Source organism: Hyaena hyaena, unplaced genomic scaffold (assembly GCF_003009895.1).
Source record: "Hyaena hyaena isolate Hyena2069 unplaced genomic scaffold, ASM300989v1 scaffold_1340, whole genome shotgun sequence".
Taxonomy (NCBI): Eukaryota; Metazoa; Chordata; class Mammalia; order Carnivora; family Hyaenidae; genus Hyaena; species Hyaena hyaena.
Genome location: NW_024081961.1, coordinates 249327 through 273053, shown reverse-complemented (window position 1 = coordinate 273053; position 23727 = coordinate 249327). Strand labels below are relative to the sequence as shown.

The window sequence follows — 23727 nt, the reverse complement described above, 5'->3', positions numbered from 1 at the left end:
GAGTGCAATGAAGGAAAGCCACTGTAAAACCTGATTCAGTATCATAAACTTCAATGTTATAAATTAGGCTGCAAATCTTGCCCTTGAATTTCTTGGGAGTATGAGGCTAGAACATGCTAACATGGAGCTGGAGTTTTCTAAAGGAGCTTTCATGATCTGTTGACTCAATGATCCATTAATGACAACTGAGTGCTCACAGCAGCACCCACCTAAACTTGCGGCTGTATAAGGCTGGACCATTGAGGAAGGAAATAATCTTTTCGGATCTTTTGAGTAACTTCTTATGGGCTACCTCAAGAAACAAGCCAGAGTACACAAGATGGAGAGTCCCAAATATCACTACGAGTAGGAAAATAAAATAACCAAAGTCTCAACAAGAGAGACCAAGAGATACCATTCAAAAAACACTCCCTGAAAGGATAGACCATGGACATTCAAAGATTCTTCTTGGATACAGCAGCGCTCAAAGGTGCAGAGAGCATAACAAGTCTTTAAAACTAACAAGAGACAGAAAGCTAATTAAAATGATGAAATGAAAGAGCTCTCCTCCAAAGAAATTCCAAGAAGAATTGACAGCTAATGAACTGCTCAAAACAGATATAAGGAGCATAACGGAACAAGATTTTAGAACAATAATCATAAAATTAATCGCTGGGCTTGAAAAAAGAATAGGGGACATCAAAGAAACTATGGCTGCAGACAAAATGGAAAATAAAAATGGCATGATGAATTGAAAATGCGATAAATGAGATATATAATAAATTAGAAATAAAGAAACTGATCCCATTCATAATTGCACAAAAAAACCATAATGTACTTAGGAATAAACCTAACCAAGGATATAAGAGATCTGTATGATGAAAACTATAAAAAACTTATGAAAGAAATTGAAGAAGACACAAAGAAATGGAAAAACATTCCATGCTCATGGATAGGGAGAATAAATATAGTTAAAATGTCATTACTACCCAAAGCAATCTACACATTCAATGCAATTCCAATCAAAATTGCACCAGCATACTTCTCAAAACTAGAAGTATCCTAATATCTGTATGGAACCACAAAAGACCCCGAATAGCCAAAGTAATACGGAAAAATAAAACCAAAACGGGAGGTATCACCATCCCAGACTTTAGCCTCTACTACAAAGCTGTCATCATCAAGAAAGTATGGTATTGGCACAAAAATAGACACATAGACCAATGAAATAGAATTAAAAACTCAGAGCTGAACCCAAAGGTATACAACCAACTAATCTTTGACAAAGCAGGAAAGAGTATCCAATGGAAAAAAGACAGCCTCTTTAACAGATGGTGTTGGGAGAACTGGACAGCAACATGCAGAAGAATGAAACTAGATCATTTTCTCACACCATACACAAAAATAAACTCAAAATGGATAAAGGACCTGAATGTGAGACAGGAAATCATCAAAACCCTAGAGAAGAAAGCAGGAAACAACCTCCTTGACCTCCACTGCAGCAACTTCTTACTTGACACACCTCCAAAAGCAAAAGAATCAAGAGCAAAAATAAATGATTGGGACATCATCAAGATTTAAAGCTTCTGCCCGGCAAAGGAAACAACCTGCAAAACTAATAGGCAACCAACGGAATGGGAAAAGATAGGTGCAAATGACATATCAGATAAAGGGTTAATATCCAAAATCTATAAGGAACTCACCAAACTCCACACCGGAAAAACAAACAACCCAGTGAAGAAATGGGCAGAAGATATGAACAGACACTTCTCCAAAGAGGACATCCAGATGGCCAACAGACACATGAAACGATGTTCAGCATCCCTCCTCATCAGGGACATACAAATCAAAACCACACTGAGATACCACCTTACGCCAGTCAGTGTGGCTAAAATGAGCGAATCAGAGAACTCTAGATGCTGACGAGGATGTGGAGAAACGGAAACCCTCCTACACTGCTGGTGGGAAAGTAAACGGGTCCAGCCCCTCTGGAAAACAGTGTGGAGGTTCCTCAGGAAACTAACAATAGAACTCCCCTATGACCCAGCAATAGCACTGCTAGGAATTTACCCAAGGGATACAGAAATGCGGATGCATAGGAGCACATGGACCCCAATGTTCATAGCAGCACCCTCAACAATAGCTAAAACATGGAAGGAGCCTAAGTGTCCATCAACAGATGAAATCAGGATCAAGAAGATGTGGTTCATCTATACCATGGAATACTACATGGCAATGAGAAAGAATGAAAAATGGGCATGGAGGGGGGCACTTGTGGGGATGAGCACTGGGTGTTATATGGAAACCAACTTGACAATAAACTATTTGTAAAAAAAAAAAAAACTGCCATTAAAAGAATAAAAAGGCAATTCACAGAGAAAATAAAGAATTGTATACCATATTTCAGAAGGATTTATTCCAGGGATACAAGATGATTCCATACCCAAAAAGCAAACATGATCCATCATATTAACAGAATAAAGAATAAAAATTATATGATCATGTCAGTAGATGCAGGAAAAAAAATTCAACATCTGTTTATACAAAAACTCTCAAAAATTGGGTGTAGAGGGTCATACTTCAACCTAATAAATAAGTCCACAGCCAATATCATACTTGACTGTGAAAAGCTTCCCAAGATCAGGAACAAGACAAGAATGTCCACTTACTCCCGCTTTTATTCAACATATGTATTAGAAATCCCAGTAAAACACTTAGGTAAGAAAAATAATTAAAAAGGTATTCAAACTGGAACAAAGAAGTAAAACTGTCACTATTTGTAGACATCATCATTTTGTATATGGAAAACACTAAAGACTCCATTAAAAAAAAGTGTTAGAAATAATAAAGTCAGTAAACTTCCAAGGTACAAAGTCAACATGCAAAAATCTGTTGCATTTCTATAAACTAATAATGAACTATCAGAAAGAGAAATTAAGAAAACTATCCATTTATATTTATATTACTTCAAAGAGAAAAAAATCTACATATAAACTTAAAAAGGTTAAAAATCTGTACACTGAAAACTATAAAACATTGATGAAAGTAATTGAAGAGGGAGTTAAGATGGCAGTTAAGTAGGGGGACCGGGATTTTTGTTGTCCCTCAAACACAGTTGTATTGAGGTCAGATCACTTGGAACACCCAAGAAAGTTATCTGTGAAGTGGCAAAATGATCTCCACAGTTGAAAGGAGACAGCATGGCAGGACTGAAGTGTGTGTATGTGAATTGGGGGAGATAAAATGGCATAGGCACTTAGGGGAGGGAACCCTTTCTACGGAGAAACAAAAAGCGGAGAAAGAGAGAGGGGTTATGAAAGTGCAGCATCGCATTAGCACAAGAGGAAAACCTCTCTGGACCATCGACTGGGAAACAAGAAATATGGAGAGTGCCAGTTATTTATTTATTTATTTATTTTTGCAAACAGCCTTAGGAGGTGAAATTTGGGAGGTTTGAAAGTGCGTGACTTTCTCTGGAGCAAAGCTTGTATCCTTGGCGTGCTCACCTGGGCAGGAAATGGCTGGCTCAGGAGTGCATAGCACTGTGTAATGATCTCAGGGGCACACTGGGAGAGAATAGCCCCTTTCCTGGAGGACTTTGGAAAGAAGGTTTATTGCCTCCCCAAAGACAAAAGACCCTGGAACGGCCTTTTATCAGTAGGGCAGAGTGGCTCCACTATGCAACAGGGGAGAAAAGCCATACACAGACCTGGGACCTTTAAGATTTTGGGCTTTGAAGCCAGCCAAGTGTCTAGAAGGTACAGAACTGTGGAGAGGGGCGAGCTGACCACCCTCACTATTCTGTGAGGGCTGCCTGAATAGTGTTGGTTGAGATACCTGGTCTGGGGAGGACAGAGTAAGGTGTTGTCATTTTACCCCAACACCAAAACAATGGGACTTCAGAGAGCAGCACAGGGCCCCTAGTGGAGATGGGACACTCTTACACCAAACCCCATAAGTCCATGCAGGAAACAGCTTATCTACTGGAGTAAGACTGACTGACCCAACTAATCCAGACTCTCCTCCAATCCAGCACTGCCACTGGTCCCAGGTACCAATAGACAACTCTTTTTTTACTTATTTTATTTTAGTTTTAACTTTTTCTCTACATTCTTTTTTTTATCCTTTGGAATCAGGTTCATCATTTCTGATTTTTTGGGATTAATTCTTACTATACGTATATTTTGTTGGTTTCTTTGTTTAATCAGGCTTTTTTATTCTTTTCTTTTTCCACCTTTTCCTTTCTACTTCATTTTTTCCTTTCTTTTTCTCTGGTTTAGCCTTATAGTTTTTTTGATTCTCTGCTCTTTTTTCCTCCCTTTCATTTTTCCTTTTTTACAGGATCAGTATTTGCCTCCCCCCAACCAAAATTTTCCTTTTTTAAAAATATTTCCATGGTGGGGCGCCTGGGTGGCTTAGTCGGTTAAGTGTCCGACTTTCGCTTAGGTCATGATCTCGCGGTTCGTGGGTTCGAGCCCCGCGTTGGGCTCTGTGCTGACTGCCTGCTCAGAGCCTGGAGCCTTTTTCATTCTGTGACTCCCTCTCTCTCTGACCATCCCCTGCTCATGCTGTCTCTCTCTCTCTCTCCTAGAAATAAATAAAACATTAAAAAAATTAAAAAAATATTTCCATGGTTATTTCAACAACAACAACAACAAAAAATCAAAGCATACCTGGTGGAGGATCGAAACACTCCACCACTACAATCAAGGAGGAGCTCTGCAGAGGACTAACCAGTAGAATACATGAGCCAGAACGCAACAACAGAGTGCATTTAACATACACCAAAAACACTTCCTGACGTGCCAGATCAGGACAGTGTATGACTCTTTTATACTATAGTAGTACTCTCAAGAGTAGGACATTTAACAGACTTTTAAAAGACACAGAAGACATAAATTTGGCAAAATGACAAGATGGAGGAATTTTCCCCAAAAGAAAAGTCAAGAAGAAATCAGTCATAGAATTGATCAAAACAGATATAAACAAGATATCTGAAAAAATGTTTAAAGAACTTTTTTTAATGTTTTATTTATTTCTGAGAGAGAGAGAGAGACAGCATGAGCAGGGGAGGGTCAGAAAGAGAAGAAGACACAGAATCTGAAGCAGGCTCCAGGCTCTGAGCCAGCTGTCTGCACAGAGCCCAACGCAGGGCTCGAACCCACGAACCATGAGATCATGACCTGAGCCGAAGTCGGACGCTTAACCGACTGAGCCTCCCAGGTGCCCCTGTTTAAAGAACTTTTAAAATATATATTTTTGAGAAAGAGAGAAAGAGCATGAGTAGTGGGGGCGGGGGGCAGAGAGAGGATACACAGAATCCGAAGCAGGCTCCAGGCTGTAGGCTATCAGCACAGAGTCCAACGTGGGCATGGGGCTCGAACTCACAAACCACTAGATATGACCTGAGATGAAGCTGGATGCTTAACTGACTGAGCTACCCAGGTGCCTCATTAAAAAAAAAAAAAAATAGAATAATAGTCCTAAGACTGATAGCTGGTCTTGAAAACAGCATAGAACACACGAGAGAAACTCTTGCTGCAGAGATCAAAGACCTCAGAACTAGTTAGGATGAATTCTAAAATGCTATAACAGAAATGCAACATAAATTAGATACAGTGACAGTAAGGATAGAAGAAGCAGGAAAGAGAACAAGTGAAACAGAAGATAAAATTATGGAAAATAATAAAGCTGAAAAAAAGAAGGAATGGAAATTACTAAATTACAAGGGCAGAATTAGAAAGCTAGGTGATTCCATGAAATGAAAACAATATCTGTATCAATGGAGTTCCAGAAGAAGAAGAGCAAAAGAAAGGGGCAGAAGGTTTATTTGAACAAATTATACCTGAGAATGATCCTAATCTGGGAATGGAAACAGGCATCCAAATCCAAGAGGCACAGAGAACTCCTTTCAAAATCAACAAAAAACAGGTCAACACCATGAACTATCATAGTGAAACTCGGAAAATACAAAGATAAAGAGAGATTTCTGAAAACAGCTAGGGACAAACGTCCTTAACCTATATGGGTAGATACAAAAGGGTAGTAGAACCTGTCCACTGAAACCTGGCAGGCCAGAAGGGAGTGGCAGTAAATATTCAATGTGCTGAATAGAAAAACTATGGAGCCAAGAATACTTTATACAGCAAGGCTGTCGCTCAGAATAGAAGGAGAAATGACTTTCCCAGACAAACAAAAACTATGGGAGTTTGTGAGCATTAAAACAGCCCAGTAAGAGATCCTAAGGGGGACCTTGATAGTTGAAAGCAGCAAAGACTGAAAAGGTCTCAGAGACATCACAACAAACATGAAATCTACAGATAATAGAATGGCACTAAATTCATATATTTCAATAATCACTCTGAATGAAAATGAACTAAATGCCCCAATCAAAAAACCACAGGGTATCAGAATGGATTAAAAAAAAAAATCCATCTATATGCTGCCTACAAGAGACTCATTTTAGACCTAAGGATACCTGCAGAGTGAAAGTAAGGTGATGGAGAACCATCTATCATGCTGACAAACATCAAAAGAAAGCCAGAGTAACCATACTTATATCAGACAAACTCGATTTTAAACCAAAAACTGTAACAAGATGAAGGGCATTATATCATAACTAAAGGGTCTATCCATTAAGAGCTAACACTGTAAATATATATGGCCCCAATATGATAGCACCCACATATATAAACTAATCACAAACACAACCAAATTTGTGGATAACATACCATAATTGTAGGAGACTTTAATACTCCATTAACAGCAATGGACAGATCATCTAGACAGATAATCAATAAGGAAACTACAACTCTGAATGACACATTCGACCAGATAGACTTAACAGATATATTCAGAACATTTCATCCTAAACCAGCAGAATACACATTCTTTTCTTGAGTGCTCATGAAACATTCTCCAAAACCGATCACATACTGGGTCACAAAACAGCTCTCAACAGGTACAAAAAGATCAAGATCATACCCTGCATATTTTCAGATCACAAAGCTATGAAACTTGAAGTCAACCACAAGAAAAAAGTTGGAAAGCCCTCAAATACATGGAGGTTAAAGAACATCCTACTAAAGAATGAATGGGTTAATCAGGAAATTAAAGAAGAAATTTTTAAAAAATACATGGAAGTAAATGAAAATGAAAACACAACAGTACAAACCCTTTGGGATGCATTCCTAAGAGGAAAATACATTGCAATTCAGCCCAATCTCAAGAAGCAACAAAGGTCCAGGGGCACCTGGGTGGCTCCGTTGGTTAAGCATCTGACTTTGACTCAGGTCATGATCTCACAGTTTGTGAGTTTGAGCCCCGTGTTGGGCTCTGTGCTGACAGCTAGTTCAAAGCCTGGAGCCTTTTTCAGATTCTGTATCTCCCTCTCTCTCTGACCTCCCCTGTTCACACTGTCTCTCTCTCTCCCTCAGAAATAAATAAAACATTAAAAAACAATTTTAAAAAAACAACAAAGGTCCCAAGTACACGACCTAAATTTAAACCTAAAAGACCTAGAAAAGGAACCGCAAATAAAGCCCAAACCCAGCAGAAAAAGGGAAACTATAAAGAACAGAGCATAACTAAACAATATAGAATCCCTTCCCCCAATGTAGAACAGATTAATGAAACTAAGAGCTGGTTTTTTGAAAGAATAAATAAAATTGATAAACACCTATATGGTCTTGCAAAAAGAAAACAAAGGGAACCGAAATAGATCAAATCACAAATGAACAAGGAGAGACCACAACCAACACTACAGAAACACAAAAAAATTGTAAGAGAACAGTATGAAAAATTATATGCCAAAAACTGGACAATCTGGAAGAAATGGAAAAATTCCTAAACACTCACACACTACCAGAACTCAAACAGGAAGAACTAGAAAATTTGAACAAACCCATAACCATCAAATAAATTGAATGAGTTACAAATATCTTCCAACAAGTAAACATCCTGGGAAGGATGGCTTCCCTGGGGAATTCTACCAGAATTTAAAAAAGAGTTAATGAGTATTCTCCTCCAAATTTTCCAAAAAAAATAGAAATGTAAGGAAAGGTTCTAAACTCCTTCTATGAAGCAAGGATTATGTTGATTCCAAATTAGAAAAAAGCCCACTAAAAAGAATTACAGGCCAATATTCCTGGTAAACCTAGGTGCAAAATTTCTTAACAAGAAACTAGCAAATTGAAATGAACACTAGTACATTTGAAGAATTATTCACCATGATCAACTTGTATCCATTCCTGGGCTGCAGGGCTGATCCCACATTTGCAAATCAATCAATGTGATGCATCACATTAATAGAATAAAGGATATAGGACCATATGATCCTGTCAATAGATGCAAAAGAAAAAAAAAGCAGTTGAGAAAATATAGCGTACTTTCATGATAAAAACACTCAAGAAAGTTGGGATAGAAGGAACATAACTTATCATCATGAAAGCCATATATGAAAGGCCCACAGCTAATATCATCCTTAATGGGGAAAAACAGAGAGCTTTCCACCTAAGATAAGGAACATGACAGGGATGTCCACTCTCACCACTTGTTGTTCAACATAGTGTTGGAAGTCGTAGTCTCAGCAATCAGAAAACAAAATGAAGTAAATGACATACAAATTGGCAAAAAGGAAGTCAAACTTTCACTCTTTGCAGATGACATAATACTCTACATGGAAAACCCTAAATACTCCAAAAAAATGCTAGAGTTGATACATGAATTCACTAAAGTTGGAGGACATAAAATCGACATACAGAAATCGGTTGCATTTCTATACACCAATAATGAAGTAACAGAAAGATTTATCAAGGAATTGATCCCATTCATAATTGCCACAAAAATGATAATATACCTAGGATTAAACCTGACCAAAGAGGTAAAGCTTTGTATGCTGAAAACTACAGAAAGTTTATAAAAGAAATTGAAGAACACATAAAGAAATGGAAAAGCATTCCATGCTCATGGAATGGAAGAACAAATATTCTTAAAATTTTAATATTCCCCAAAGCAATCAACACATTTAAAACAATCCCTACCCAAATAATACCAGCATTCTTCAAAGAGCTAGAACAAAGAATCCTAAAAGTTGTATGGAACCACAAAAGACCCTGAATAGCCAAACTGATGTTGAAAAAGAAAACCAAAGTAGAGGCATCATAATCCCAGACTTTAACCTGAATTATAAAGTTGTAATCATCAAGACAGGATGGTATTGGCACAAAACAGACATATAGACCAATGGAATAAAGAACCCAGAAATGGACGCACAATATATGGCCAGCTAATCTTCAAGTATCCATCCAATAGCATGAATATCCATGGATGGAAAGAGTATTCATCCAATGGCAAAAAGACAGTCTCTTTATCAAATGGTGCTGAGAGAACTGGACAGCAACATGCAGAAGAATGAACCTGGATCATTTTCTAACACCATACACAAAAATAAATTCAAAATATATGAAAGACCCAAATTTGACTGGAATCAATTAAGATCCTACAGGAGAAAACAGGCAGCATCCTCTTTCACCTAGACCACAGGAACTTCTTACATGACATGTCTCCAGTGGCAAGGGAAATAAAATCAGAAGTGAACTATTAAGACCTCATCAATATAAAAAGCTTCTGAACAGTAAAGGAAACAATCAACAAAACTAAAGGGCATCTGACAGATTGGAAAAATGTATTTGCAAATGATAGATAAAGGATTAGTATTAAAAATCTATAAAGAACTTACCACACTCAACACTCGAAAAACAAATAATCCAGTGAAGAAATAGGTAGAAGACACAAATTGACACTTTTCCAAAGAAGACATCCAGATAGCTAACTGACACTTGAAAAGAGGCTCAACATCACACATCATTAGGGAAACACAAATCAAAACGAAAATGAGATACCACCTCATACCTGTCAAAATGGTTAAAATTAAAAATTCAGGAAACAACAGATTTGTGCAAGAATGTGGAGAAAGTAGAACTCTTTTGTACTATTGGTGGGAATACAAACTGGTGCATCTACTCTGGAAAACAGTATGGAGGTTCCATTTTTTATTTAAAAAATTTTAAAATAGAACTACCCTACAACCCAGCAATTGCACTACTAAGAATTTATCCAAAGGATACAAAAATGCTGATTCGAAGGGGCATATGCACCCCAATGTTCATAGCAGTGCGTTCAACAATAGCCAAATTATGGAAAGAGACCAAACGCCCTTCAACTGATGAATGGATTAAGATGTACATATACAATGGAATACTATTTCATGATGAAAAGAATAAAATCTTGCCATTTGCAACAATGTGGATGGAACTGGAGGGGAGTATGCTAAGTGACATAAGTCAGTCTAAGAAAAACAGATATCACATCATTTCATTCATATGTGGAATTTGAGAAAGTCAACTGATGAATATAGGGGAAGGGAAGGAAAAATAAGATAAAAACGGAGAGAGAGGCAAGCCATAAGAAACTCTTAAATACAGAGAACAAACTGAAGGTTGCTGGAGGGGTTGGGTTAAATGGGTGACAGGCAAAAAGGAGGGCACATTTTGAGATGAGCTCTATCGTATCTAAGAGTGAATCACTGGGTTCTACTATTGACACCAAGGCTACACTTTATGTTTACTACTTGAAAATTAAAAAAAAAATTAATAATTTGAAAATTTCACAAATAAATGGAGCGATATTATCCACTTATATATTGAAAGAATGAATACTGTTTAAATGTCCACATTATACAAGAAAAATGTACAATTTCAATGCAATCCTTACCATAATTCCAATGGCATTATTGAAGAAAATTAAAATGAAATATTTTAAAATCTTTTTGGAATAATAAAAGATCTCAAATATCCAAAGCAACCTTGAGAAAGAAAAGAAAATGTTGTAGTCATCAAGCTCCCTGATTTAAAACTACATTACAAACTACAGTAAGTAAAACAGTATGGTATTGACATAAAAATAGACACATACCTTAAGAGAACAGAATAGAGACCCCAGAAATAAACCTATACATATATGGCCAATTAACTTATGATAAAGGAAGTAAGAATATACAGGGGGGAAAATATAGTCTCTTTAATAAATGATGTTGGGAAAACTGGACAGTCACATGAAAACGATGAAACTAGATTACCATCTTATACCATACCCAAAAAGTAACCCAAATGGATTCAAGAGTCAAATATAGGACCCAAAACCATAAAACCCCTGAAAGAAAACTTAGGCAATAAAAGCTCCTTGATATCAATTTTAATGTTTGTTTGTTTCTTTTAATTTGACCCTAAACCATAAAAGTCCTGAAAGAAAACTTAGGCAGTAAAAACTCCTTGACATTGATCTTAATGTTTTTCAGACTCCAAAGGTAACAAAAGTGAAAATAAACAAGTGAGACCACATCAAACAAAAAAGCTTCTGCACAGCAAAGAAAAACATCAACAAAATGAAAAGGCAACACAGTAATATTTACAAGTCACATATCTGATAAGGTATTACTATCCAAAATATATGATGAAATCCTGCAACTCATTACCAAAAACAAACAAACAAACAATTTGATTTTTAAAAAATGATCAGAGGATATGAGTAGACATTTTTCAAAGAAGACATCACTAATTATCAGGAAAATACAAATCAAACCCACAATGAGATACCACCTCACATCTGTTAGAATGGCTATCATCAAAAAGATAATAATAATAACTGTTGAGGAGGATGTGGACAAAATTGAACACTTGTGCACTGTTGGTAGGAATGTAAATTGGTATAGCCACTATGCAAACCAGTATATGAAGATTCCTCAAAAAATTAAAAAATAGAACTACCACATGATCTAGCAATTCCAGGGCTGGGTATTTATCCAGGAAACATAAACACTAATTTGAAAAGATATGCCCACCCCTAGGTTTGCTACAGCATTATTTACAACAGACAATATATGGAAATCATGTAAGTGTCCATTGATGTATGAATGGATAAAGAAGAGGTGGTATATGTATACAACATAATATTATTTAGCCATTAAAAAAAAGGAAATTTTACCATTTGTAGCAACATGGGTGGGCCTTCAGGGTGCTATGCTACATGAAATAAGTCAGATAATCGCAAATCATTTATGTGTAATCTAAAAAACAAAACAAACAAATATAAAATTCATGGAAATGGAGAACAGAGTGGTGGCTGCCTGAGGGAGGATGGTTGGTGAGTGGGGGAAATGGGTGAGAGGGGTCAGTAAGTACAAAGTTCAGTTGTGACAAATGAAGAAGTCATGGGTATGTGGTGTGCAGCATGGTAACTACAGTCAATGGTATTGCAGTGCATATTTATAGATTACACAAAAATAGATCTTGAAAATTCTTATGACAAGAAAAAATTTTTTGTAATTTTTTTTGTGGTAACACATGGTGATTAGATTTACTGAGGTGATCAATTTGCAGTGTACACAAGTGTCAAATCACTGTGTTGTACACCTGACCCTAATATAAAGTTGTACATCAATTTAAAAATAAGGCAGAAAAACGGGGAAAAACAAAAACCAGAGGGGACAAATACACACACACACACACATACACACACACAAACAGCAAAATTGGAGATTTAAACACAGCCAAATCAATAAGCATATTAAATTTAACAGGTCTAACACTCAAATTAAAAGGCATAGATTTTCAAATTGGATAAAAAGCAAGGACAATTGTTTTAAGTATTGCACATTGAATATAAACACAGAAACAAGTTAAATGAAAATATGAAAAACAGTATATCAAGCTAAACTAATAAAAGAGCTGGGATGATTTTATTAATATCAAAGTAGATTACAAAGAAAAGAACATTAACAGTGTTAAAATAAGTCATACTAATAAAGGTATCAATTTATTAAGAAGAAATGATAATCCCAAAGTTTACACACTTAATAATGGAAATTTGAAATACATAAAACAAAAAATAACAGAAATTCAAGGAAAAAATAAATACATAATTATAGTTAAAGGTTTCTATCTCTGTATCTCATAAATTTATAGAAAATTAGGCAAAAAATTAAGAAGAATGTAGTAGACTTAATAACACTACATGCCAACTTGATCTAATTGATATTTAGAACCTTCCACTACTCAAAATCAGAAACACATTCTCCTTAAGTATACATAGAACATTTACAAAGATATACTATATTCTGAAGCATAAGATAACTATAGGGGAATTTAAGGGAATTAAGTCATACAAACTATGGTTTATGACTACAATGAAAATAAATTAAAAGTCAATAATACAAAGTTATCTGGAAAATGCCCAAATATTTATAAATTAAATAACATACTTCTAAATACCCCAAATGAGTCAAAGAAAAAATAAAAAGGAAATTAGACAGTATGTGGAACTGAAGGAAAATAAAAACATCACATAACAAAACCTGTGGGATGATGCTAAAACATTATTTGGAGAGATAGTTATAACAGTACAAACCTATGTTAGGAAAGATGAAAGGTCTCAAATTAGTAACTTCATTTTCCATCTTAAAAACCAGAAAAGTTACTGAAATATATAGTAAGCAGGTGAAAAAAATGAAGCAATAAAAATTACAGTGGAAAACAATGCAAGAAAATGGAAAAACAATAGAGAAAATCAGTGAAACCCAAAGGTAGTTGGTTCTTTGGGAAAAAAAATAAAATAAAATTGATAAACCTGAAACAAGGCTAAGCAAGATTTAAAAAAAGAGAGGACACAAAATAAGAACATCAGGAATAATGATACAAATATCACTAACGCTTCTACTGCTATAAAGAGGATAATAAGGGACTATTATGAACAATTTCATGCGAATGAATTTGATAAATTTGCTAAAAATGGTTAAATTCTTAAATTCTTAAAAGACAAGGATAAAAAAGCTCAATCAAACAACAACAACAACAACAACACAGATAAACTCAATACCTCCAAGTCTCTTAAACAAACTGAATTTGTAGTTAAAATATCTTAACATTAAAAAATTTCAGGCCAGATGGCTTCACTGGTGAATTCTACCAATCATTTAATAACAATTTAACGTTGAATTCTTCTAGAAAATAGAACAGGAGAAAACACTACCCAGCTCTTTCTATAAAACCGGATTTGCTCTGACACCAAAATTAGATATAAACAATACACGAAATCTATAGTCAAATGTCCCTCATAAAAATAAATGTAAAAATTCTTAACAAACATTTAGGAAATATCATCTACCAATATGCAAAAAAGATAATGCATCATGACTACACGAGAGGGTTCATCCATAGGCAAGATTGCCTCAACATTTGAGAATCAATCAATATAATTCACCTGTTAAAACATTAAAGAAGAAAAAACATATAATATCTCAATAATGGCAGTAAAAGAATATTACAGGAGCGCCTGGGTGGCTCAGTCGGTTGAGCATCCAGTTCCTGATTTTCGCTCACATCAGGATCTCATGGTTTGTGGGACTGACCCCTGCATCAGGCTCTTTGCTGACAGTGTTGAGCCTGCTTGGCTCTCTGCCCTTTCCATGCTCATAAACAAACAAACAAACAAACAAACAAACAAACATTTGGGGAAAAAAGAAAAAGAAATGAAGAAATAAAAGAATATTACAAAATCTTACATATCTGATAAAAATTCAACAAACTAGTAACAGAAGGGAACTTTCACAAAGAACATATCAAAGAAATACATGATATTCATAATGGAAAAGAAGTAAAAACTCCTTATTTGCAGATTACAAATAGAAAATTCCATGGTGTCTACCAAAAAAAAGCTGTTAAGTGAAATAAGTAAGTTCAGTTAAATTGTGGGATACAAATTCAGTATACAAAACATCATATGTATTTCCATCCAACTTGAATATTAAATTAATAAGAAAGCAATTCCATTTACAAATGACATTTAAAAAAAGGAAACAGATAAATTTGATTTAAAAATATGCAAGATCTATAGACTGAAAATGACAAGATACTGATGCGAGAAATTAAAGAAGACTCACAAACTGGAGAAAAACATTACATTCATGGATTGGAAGATTCAGTATTGTGAAAATGTCTATTATATGCAAATTGACCTATAGATTCAATGCAATCTCTAGTAAGCTTTTTTTTTGTAGAAAGTGAAAAACTGATTTTAAAATTGATGTGGAAATGCAAAGGACCAAGAAGAGGCAAAACAACTTTGAAAAAGAAGAGTAAAACTCAAGGATTTGCAGGACCTTACTTTAAGACATATTATAAAGGTAGAGTAATCAAGAAATCAAGTGGTATTGAAATAAAGACAGACAAATAGATCAATGGGAAAAACAGTGTCCAGAAATCAACCTTCACATATTTGATTAATTGATTTTCAACAAAACTGTAAGGTAATTCAGTGAAGAAAGCATGGACTTTTCCAATCATAACACTAGAACAATAAGATATGTACATGCAAAAAAACCCAAAAAACAAAAAAGAAAAAAGAAAAAAAAGAAAGGACTCCAACACATACCTTCACCATACGCTAAAGGATTATAAACTTAAATGTAAAACCTAAAATTACAAAATGTTTAGAAAATAGAAAATCTTTGTGACATGAGATCAGGCAAATATTCCTTAAATAGGACACCAAATTCACACATACACACACAAAAATTAAGTTGTACTTCATCAAAATTAAGAACTTCTGCTTTTTTAAAAAGAAGTGCTTTTTGAAAGACATTGTTAAGGAGAATGAGAAGATAAACTACCAACCAGAAGATAATATTTGCAAAGAAAATATATATTAAATGACCTACTATCCAAAATACATAAAGACTCTCAAAACTCAGAAAACGTACAGCTCAATTTAAAAACTGGCGAAAGATGTAAATAGATATTTTACCAAAGAAGATAAATGGTTGTCAAATAAGTGCATTGAAAGATGCTCAACATCACTAGTTATTAGAATTATGCAATTCAAAACCACAATAAGGTGGCACAACACATACTTATGTCCAGAATGAAAACAAGATTGACCATATATTAAGGGTTGGCAAGGATGTGGAGCAACTGAAACTCTCATATGCTGCTGCTGGAAATGTAAAAATTATAATGCCACTTTGGAAAACAATTTGACAGTGTCTTTAAAATAAGTTAAAACATACATCTACCAAATAGCTCTGTCATATTCCTAGGTATTTAACCATGAAATATGAAAACATATGTCCATACACTCATTTATACATGAATGTTGCAGTTTTATTAGTAATATCGAAAAACTGTAAACAATCCAAACATCCATCAATAAATCAATGCATAAACAAATTGTAGTGTATTCATACAGTGGAATACTACTCAGCAATAAAAATGAATGAACCACTGATACATAAAATACCATGGTGAAATCTCAAAATAATTATTCTGACAAAATAATTCAGACAAAAAAGAATACATACTATATGATTCCACTTCTATAAAATCCAAAAAATGCAAACCAAACAATGACAGAAATCAGATTCAGTAGGAGTAGGGCAGAAGGGAGGCATTACAAAGGGGCAAGAGAAAATGGTTGGTGATGATGGATAAGCTTATTATCTTGATTGTGATGATGGTTTCACACGTATATACAAATGTCAAATTTTATCAAAGTATGTACTGTAATATGTGCAATTTATTGTATGTCAATTATACCTCCATACACCTGTTTTAAACATGAATAAAATAAACACTACTCCCAGAGGCATTTTGAATGCTTGAGTAGCCAAAATCCTAGGCTTGCCCCTATCTACTTCATCCAGTTACTTATATTGCTCCTGTGCCTAAAGGAATAATGAGTAGCACACTGAGATGATCTAAATGACAGGAAGACATAAAATGCCATTAACTGGCACATCCACTAAATACTATGCAGTGAAACAAACAATAATTATTTAAAATTTCTATAGAAAAAAATTAATTATGAGAAGAACAAAAATGATTTTTCTTAGTTTTGCTTCAATAAAATATAGTAAAAAATCACAGATACTCACCTCTTTGGATAATCTTGTGAAGACATCTCCTCCCCTGAGAAAATCTAGTATTAAATACAGCTTCCCTTCAGTCTGAAAGGCTAATTATAAACTAGACTTTAGTAACAGAACAATCTTAAAGGTTTAACAAGCTTAGTATAAATTTTAATTAATAAACATATTTAGAGTTTTATCATTAAACACTATAAAAGAACTAAGAATTTGTTCAACTGTTCCAATGTTATTGGGTAACGTTATTTCAGTATTGAATTTAGTGTTGAAATAGCTATAAACCCCTTCCCAGAACATAATCAACTTTGCATGTGGCTTTACACAGACATGTCTACCACCGTCGTTTTCCTGATTTATGGATCAATGATGTTCTATTGCAAAATGCCTGAACACTCAGCCTCCCTACCTACTGAAAATCTAATTCTTTCAAGCTCAACAAAAATGCCACCTCCTCTATTAAGCTTTCCTCTATTAAGGATTTCTCTCTTTTCACATTTCCCTATAGCATCCATATCCTCTTCTGCCTAAGAATTATTTGGTACTACTTTTGAGATCTCTTTGTCTTTATTTATGTTTCTCTTATGGTACTTACTCATTTTGGTATGTTCAGTTAATTTGTTTACATGTCTGTGTTCCCAGAGGTATAAATCATTTTGAGATCAAATCTCTGATCTTTCGCCTCTAGTGCCTACTGTATTCAATTCAGTTTTGCACACAATTGGTATTTACTGATTAATGTAATGTAATCCTAGAGATTTAAGGAAGGAGAACGTTAGATACTACTATTTTCCATTTAGGATTAACAGGGAGTGACAAAAAAAAAATGGGTGGACATTTCTTGAGTGTTTTTTATAATAAATAATTTAATACATACTTTACTGCATTATTTTTCAAAATTACCTAAGAATTTTTTAAATCTACTGCTACTTTTTTTAAATCTTGAAATTTTAAAATGACATGTAGAATGTATCAGTGATTTAATGATGTATATACCTTTGAATTCTCGAGGAAAACCAAACTTCACAATCTCATGCATGCATTAAATTATCAATGGAGCCATGACTCAAACTCAGAACAGTCTGACTCCAAATTCATGTTCTTTCCATTATACCTATATCCTTCTTACTGATATTCCTCGCCCCCCAAATATAAGAAAGAATAACTTAAATGGACTAATATACCTACATGGTCCTCTCCAATAGAACTAGGAAATAATATATTCATTATGAACATGTAAGAGGAACACATCCAAACACCAGATGCTTTGAATAAATTATCACAATTTATAGCCTAACATCATTAAAGGTACAGCCTAGCAGAGTAAAGAAATACTATCATACAAGTAATCAGAAGATACCATCTTATTTTCTTACACAAGTTAACCAATAGATACAGAAAATACAATTCAAAGCTGGATATTAATTCTTATTCCTATTTCAGATGAATATATTTTACATAATTGAATTATTAAATCATTTGGAAGTATTTATTTCCTATTATATTATTGCTTGAAATGAAAACTTAACTCTCTAATTCCATATATTGAAAAAAATTACGTACCATAGTGTAATTTGACAATAAATGGATGATTTACTTCCACCAGTATATCCCTCTCCATCTTTGTCCGAACTCTGTCTTGAACTAAAAATTATAGAAGAGTAGAATATATTACTCTTGTATATAAAATTTCAGTAGAGATCCCATCAATAATTCACCAAAAATATGAAAATATAAAATACAACTTTATAAGTGTCTAAATTTGCCTAAATTTGCAGCCTATATATTCCTAGGCAGTAATTAGCATATTCTCAAGAAGCCAACAAATTTAGTTTCTATCTAGAGATGGGTTAAAGTGACATAAATACATATTGGGGTAATATGCATTTATTACGTATTGGTCTCCAAATGTTCAAATGAGTTTACTGATTAAAACTGAGCAGTGTTATTGTTATCACAGCCTAGAAGATGGTGTATCCAAGAGGTTGTGCTTTTTCAATATGCAAAACAAACACAAATCGGACAGAAAAAAATTTAGAATCTTGAAATAAAAGAATATAGTTCAATAAAAAATTCACTTTAAATAAAGTAAAATGTGTCACTTTTTATACCATTAATTTTTTACCAGGGTACAGTCTCACTAAATCATAGCATATGTCAATATCAAACCTAGAAATATCACTTACAAGCTAGAAAACTGTAACAATTAGTAATGTTTAAAAAAAAACTGAATCTACTCGATGTATACAAGCAATACGCAGCATATTTGTTAAAACAAACTTTGTCAAATTCTATTTTATTAAACTTTCTCATTTTCTACCTTTTAAAGAAGCTTTTTTTAACACCTTCATTGCATAGAGCTGCCCAGCATCAGGACCGGTCTTCTTTCGAACAAGAAAAACCTAACAGAGGAATTTTTTGAAAAAGTAAAATTTACATCTCAAGATATTCTTGCTATACACATGTATTTGTGCACATTTAGGTCCGTATATTTTCTCTAATTTTATAAAGATAGATCTTTATAAATTAGACTCTTAGTGGATATTTTTCTCACTTTCATTCATTTACTAAATTACAATCTCATATACATTACTTTAGGAAAGAAATTTTATAAAAAAGATGACATGGTCAAGGACTTTAAGAAATTTGTGATATACAAGATAAGCAACATAATGAAGGGCAATTGATCTAAAGGAACTCCTTTTAAGACCCAAGCTCCTTTTTGTTCCCTTAATAAAGACCAAAACATGAAATGACTATTAATTTGATATCTTCATTCCACTTCCTTATTGGTCCATTTTAGAAGTTAGCATACATTTAATTTTCTGTAAGAAATCACAGGGATTTATATCTGTCTTCCAGGTTGAAGAATCAAGATGGCTAATTATCCCAATAAATTAAACTCTTGATGGTTCCTAAGCAAGCTTAAGTAATAATATCTCATATTTTAAAATTAAGATTATTACTCATTAGAGTTAAGTTTCTAGGGGCGCCTGGGTGGCTCAGTCAATTAAGCATCCAACTTCAGCTTAGGACATAGTCTCGTGGTTCATGAGTTTGAGCTCTGCATGGGGCTCTGTGCTGACAGCTCAGAGCCTGGAGCCTCCTTCGGATTCTGTGTCTCCCTCTCTCTCTGCTCCTCCTTGGCTTGCTCTTTGTCTCTCTGTCTCTCTCCCTCAAAAATAAGTAAATATTTTAAAAGTAAGGTTTTAAAAGGCCTCAGTTATAAAGATAAATATTAATAGATTGAAATTTTATAGGAGTTAATTTTTAGTAAAGGGTGGTTTAATTTTTAAAAAATAGTAAAAGTTGTTCACTGCTTTGAAATAAATGATATGGAAACTAAACAACAACAGAACAGATCAATGAAAGCAGGGGCTGGTTCCTTGAAAGAACTAATATGGGGCACCTGGGTGGCTCAGTCAGTTAAGTGTCAGACTTCAGCTCAGGTCATGATCTCACAGTTTGTAGGTTTGACCCCACGTAGGGCTTTGTGCTGACAGCTCAGAGCTTGGAGCCTGCTTCAGAGTCTGTGTCTCCCTCTCTCTCTGACCCTCTCCTCGTCACGCTGTCTCTCTCTCTCTCTCTTTCTCTCAGAAATATAATTTTTTAAAAATTTTTTAAAATTAAAAAAAAAGAACTAATAAAACTGATAAACCTCAAGCCAAATTATCAAAAAGAGGAAGGACGCAAATGAATAAAATCACAAATGACAAAGGAGAAATAATAATGATCACCACAGAAATACAAACAATTGTAAGAGAATATGAAATACAAATATAAAAAATTATATGCCAACAAATTGGGACAACCTGGATGAAATGGATAAATTCCTAGAAAAACATAAATTACAGGAATTGAAACAAGAAGAAATAGAAAACTTGAACAAACCAATTACTAGCAATGAAATTGAATCAGTAATAAAAAAATTCCCAACAAAGAAAAGTTCAGGACTAGATGGTTCACAAAGTTCTACCAAACATTTAAACAAGAGTTAATATATATTCTTCTCAAATGATTCTAAGAAATAGAAAAATAAGGAAAACTTTCAGATTCATTCTATTAGCATCACCCTGATAACAACACCAGATAGAGACCACAAAAAGAGAACTACAGGCCAATATCCCTGATGAACACAGGGATGCAAAAATTCTTAACAAAATATTAGCAAAATGAATCCACAATAGATTAAAAAAAATAAAGGTTGCCTGGATGGATCAGTCAGTAGAGCATGTGACATTGATCTCGAGGTTGTAAGTTTGAGCCCCACTTGGGTATAGAAATTAATTAAAAATAAAATCTTAAAAAAAATCAACTATCAGGGAGCCTGGGTGGCTCAGTCGATTGAGCATCTGACTTCAGCTCAGGTCATGATCTCATGGTTCATGAGTTTGTGCCCCTTGTAAGGCTCTGTGCTAACAGCTCAGACCCTGGAGCTTACTTCAGATTCTGTGTCTTCCTCTCTCTCTGCCCTCCCCCGCTCACACTCTGTCTGTCTGTCTCTCTCCCTCAATAACAAATAACCATTGAAAAATTAAAAAAAAACAAAAAACAAAAAAACTACCATTCACCATGACCAATTGGGATTTATTCTTCAGTTACAAGGGTGGTTCAATAGTCATAAATCAAACAACATGATATATAAATTTATTAAAGGAAAGGACAAAAACATTATGATCATTTCAAAAGATGCAGAAAAAGCATTGACAAAGTATAATATCCATTCATAATAAAAACCCTCAAGAAAGTAAGATTAGAGGGATCAAACCACAACATAATTAAGGCCATATATGACAAACACACAGCTAATATCATTGTTAATTGGGGAAAACTGAGAGCTTTCTTCTAAGGTCAGGAACAATACAGGAAAATTGACTCTCACCACTTTGATTTAGCATAGTACTGGAAGTCTGATCCACAGCAATCAGACAAAAAATAAACACAAATCATCCAAATTCTTCCTTGCTGGAAGGAGTCAAACTGTCCCTATTTGCAGATGGCATAACACCATACATAGAAAACCCAAAAGACTCCACAAAAAAAATACAAAAACTCGGGGCACCTGGGTGGCTTAGTCGGTTAAGCGTCCGACTTTTGCTTAGGTCATGATCTCGCGGTTTGTGGGTTCGAGCCCCGCATCGGGCTCTGTGCTGACGGCCAGCTCAGAGCCTGGAGCCTGTTTCAGTCTGTGACTCCCTCTCTCTCTGACCCTCCCCTGCTCACGCTGTCTCTCTCTCTCCTAGAAATAAATAAAACATTAAAAAAAATTTAAAAAAATACAAAAACTCATAAACAAGTTCAGTAGAGTCACAACATACAAAATGAGTGTACAGAAATTCATTACATTTCTATACACCAATAATCAAGAAGCAAAAAGAGAAATCAAGGAACTGATCCCATTTCCAATTGCACCAAAAACCATAAGATACCTAGGAATGAACGTAATGAATGAGGTAAAAGATCTGTACTCTAAAAACTATAGAATACTGATGAAAGAAATTAAAGAAGACACAAAGATATGGAAAACCATTCCATGCTCATGAATTGGAAGGACAAATATTGTTAAAGTTTCTACATTACTCAAAGCAATCTACACGTTTAATGCAATCTCTATTATAATACTACAGTATTTTTCACTGAGCTAGAACAAAGAGTCCTAAAATTTGTATGGAACCACAAAGTACCCTGTATAGCCAAAGCAATCTTGAAAAGAAAAGCAAACCCGAAGGCATCAAAATTCCAGACTTCAAGTTATATTACAAAGCTGTAGTGATCAATAAACTATGGTACTGTCAAAAAGCAGACACATAGATCAATGGAACAGAATAGAAAATCCAGAAATGAACCCAGAAGTATATGATCAATTAATCTTTGACAAAGTTGGAAAGAATAACCAATGGATAAAAAAGTCTCTTCAACAAATGATGTTGGGAAAATGGACAGTAACTTGTGAAAGAATGAAACTAGACCACTTTCTTACACTACACACAAAAATACATTCAAACTGAATGAAAGACCTATGTGAGACAATAAACCTTTCAAAACCCTAAAGGAGAACATAGGCAGTAACCTCTTCGCATCAGTTATAGCAACTTCTTACTAGGTATGTCTCTTGAGTCAGGGGAAACAAACGCAAACATAAACTATTGGGACTTCATCAAAATAAAAGTTTTCTGTACAATTTAGGAAACAATCAACAAAACTAAAAGTTAACTTACACAATGGGAGAAGATTTTTGCAAAATACACATCTGATAAACAGTTAGTATCCAAAATATGCAAAGAACTTATCAAACTCAACACCCAAAAACTAAATAATCCAGTTAAAAATGGGCAAAAGAGGGGCACCTGGTTGGCTCAGTTGGTTAAGCATCTGACTTCAGCTCAGGTCATGATCTAATGGTTTGTGGGTTCGAGCCCCGCGTCGGTCTCTGTGCTGACAGCTAGCTCAGAGCCTGAAGCTTGTCTTCAGAATCTGTGTCTCCCTCTCTCTCTAACCCTACCCTGTTCATGCTGTCTCTATCTCTCTCAAAAATAGGGAGAGGGCAAGATGGCGGAGAAGTAAGGAGCTCCGTACTTGCACTCGCGCCCATACATCACACAGAAAAGATCCGAAGACATTGGAAACCTTACAAAACCTGAGAGATTGGGAGAAAAAAGACGCAGAATCCACTGAGAGAGCCTTCTAACCGGACTCCGGCTTAGAACACCCTGCGGGCAAGCCCCCGCCCATGCGCGCCAGCCCCACCCAGAGAAGGAAGCAGCGATTCTGACTCC

At 34.8% G+C, this 23727-nt stretch overlaps 1 protein-coding gene across 1 annotated transcript in view; it reads right to left on the bottom strand.

Moving 5' to 3' along the window:
* The window catches only part of RPS6KA6 (ribosomal protein S6 kinase A6), a 207446-nt gene that overhangs the window by 99489 nt on the left and 84230 nt on the right, over window positions 1–23727 (bottom strand). The window contains exons 4-6 of the mRNA XM_039223354.1: window positions 19272–19353; window positions 18515–18595; window positions 16964–17043 (exon numbers count right to left, since the gene is read on the bottom strand). Of these exons, the coding sequence (XP_039079285.1) occupies window positions 16964–17043; window positions 18515–18595; window positions 19272–19353 (243 nt within the window). The remainder of the gene's footprint in view (window positions 1–16963; window positions 17044–18514; window positions 18596–19271; window positions 19354–23727) is intronic.